This window comes from Arachis duranensis, unplaced genomic scaffold (assembly GCF_000817695.3).
Source record: "Arachis duranensis cultivar V14167 unplaced genomic scaffold, aradu.V14167.gnm2.J7QH unplaced_Scaffold_91057, whole genome shotgun sequence".
NCBI lineage: Eukaryota > Viridiplantae > Streptophyta > Magnoliopsida > Fabales > Fabaceae > Arachis > Arachis duranensis.
This window is the reverse complement of record NW_026265202.1, coordinates 1-1,641: the sequence shown is the minus strand read 5'-3', so window position 1 is coordinate 1,641 and position 1,641 is coordinate 1. Positions and strand designations below refer to the sequence as shown.

General features: G+C 41.2%; 1 protein-coding gene across 1 annotated transcript; it reads left to right on the top strand.

Moving 5' to 3' along the window:
* Positions 1 to 429: 429 nt before the first annotated feature.
* LOC107472410 (uncharacterized) lies at positions 430 to 1,629 on the top strand (the record flags this gene model as incomplete). The annotated part of the gene is made up of 2 exons (XM_016091941.1): positions 430 to 667; positions 767 to 1,629. Coding segments are annotated over exons 1-2 (1,101 nt in total), but the record flags the coding sequence as incomplete, so codon positions are not given.
* Positions 1,630 to 1,641: the final 12 nt, after the last annotated feature.

Sequence of the window (1,641 nt, the reverse complement as noted above, 5' to 3'; positions counted from 1 at the left end):
ACTATCCCTGATCCAAGACATTGTGGGAGTAGTATTGCTACACCAAATGTTCAGGCCAATAACTTTGAGCTAAAACCTCAGCTCATCACTTTGGTGCAGAACAATTGCTCTTATGGAGGGGGGCCTCTTGAAGACCCAAATCAACATCTATCTGTTTTTTTGAGGATATGCAATACAGTGAAGACAAATGGAGTGCATCCAGATGTCTACAAGTTGTTGCTATTTCCATTTTCTTTGAGGGATAAAGCCACTCAATGGCTAGAATCATTCCCCAAGGAAAGCCTCAATGATTGGAATGAAGTGATGGGCAAGTTTCTAGCAAAGTTCTACCCACCTCAAAAGATCATCAAGTTGAAGACAGAGGTTCAGACTTTTAGGCAAATGGAAGGGGAGTCATTGTATGAAGCCTGGGAAAGATATAAGGCACTAATGAGAAGATGTCCCCCTGATATGTTTAGTGATTGGGTTAAGCTCCAAAACTTCTATGAAGGCTTAAGCTTCGAAGCAAGGAAGGGACTAGATTACTCATCAGGAGGATCACTCAACATGATGAAAACTGCCAAGGAGGCTCAAGACCTCATTGAGATTGTGGCAAACAATCAGTATTATTACTCATCAGAGAGGCAGCTTAATCCGACCCCAAAGAAAGGTGTAATGGAGCTTGAAGGTGTTGATGCTATCTTGGCACAAAATAAGTTAATGCACCAACAAATCCAACAACAAATGGAGATGATAACAAAGAGAATGGATGGTTTGCAACTTGCAGCAGTGAACACAACAAATCAACCATTGCTTGAATGGAACCAAGGTGAAGGGACCAATGTTGAACAACCACAAGAACAAGTTCAATACATGCAGAACACTTCAAATTCTCAGGATGAATTTCATGGTGATACATACAACCCATCTTGGAAAAATCATCCCAATCTAAAGTGGGGTGAAAACCATTGGCAAAAGAATAGCAACCACAATCAAACCCGTAACACAAATAACCAAAATCACCATGCCAACAACACTAACCAATATAGAAAAACACAAAACACATATCAACCACCCCATCATAATTCACAAACTCACCAAAATAACTTTTCTGCACCAACATCCAACTCACAAAATCACCACACTAATCCGCCCAACAACTTCCAACAACAATCAACTCCCATCATACCCCCAATTGACCATCATGAAACTAGAATCTCAAGTCTTGAAGCAACCTTGCAAGCACTTGCTCAAACCACTCAAGCCTTAGCTAAGGGACATAAGGAACATGAGGTCATCATGAAGAATATTGAGAGACAAGTGGGACAATTAGCCAAACAAGCCGAGCGACCAACCAATGTTCTCCCAAGTGACACAATACCCAACCCAAGAGAAGAATGTAAGGCTCTGCAGTTAAGGAGTGGCAAGGTAGTTGGTGAAAGTTCGAATAAAGAAGCAATAAAACCCAAAGAGCAAGACACAGTGGAAATACATGTGGAAAGGCAAGGTGAAGAAAAGGCTTCAACATCTAACAAAGGCAAAGAAGTTGTCAAGCCACAAGGCAACCCACCCAGACAAAGAAGCAACCATGATAGCAATGGGAGTGTGAATCCACAACAAGAAAACAAAAATGAAGGAGTAAAAGCTTATGTACCCAAGCTT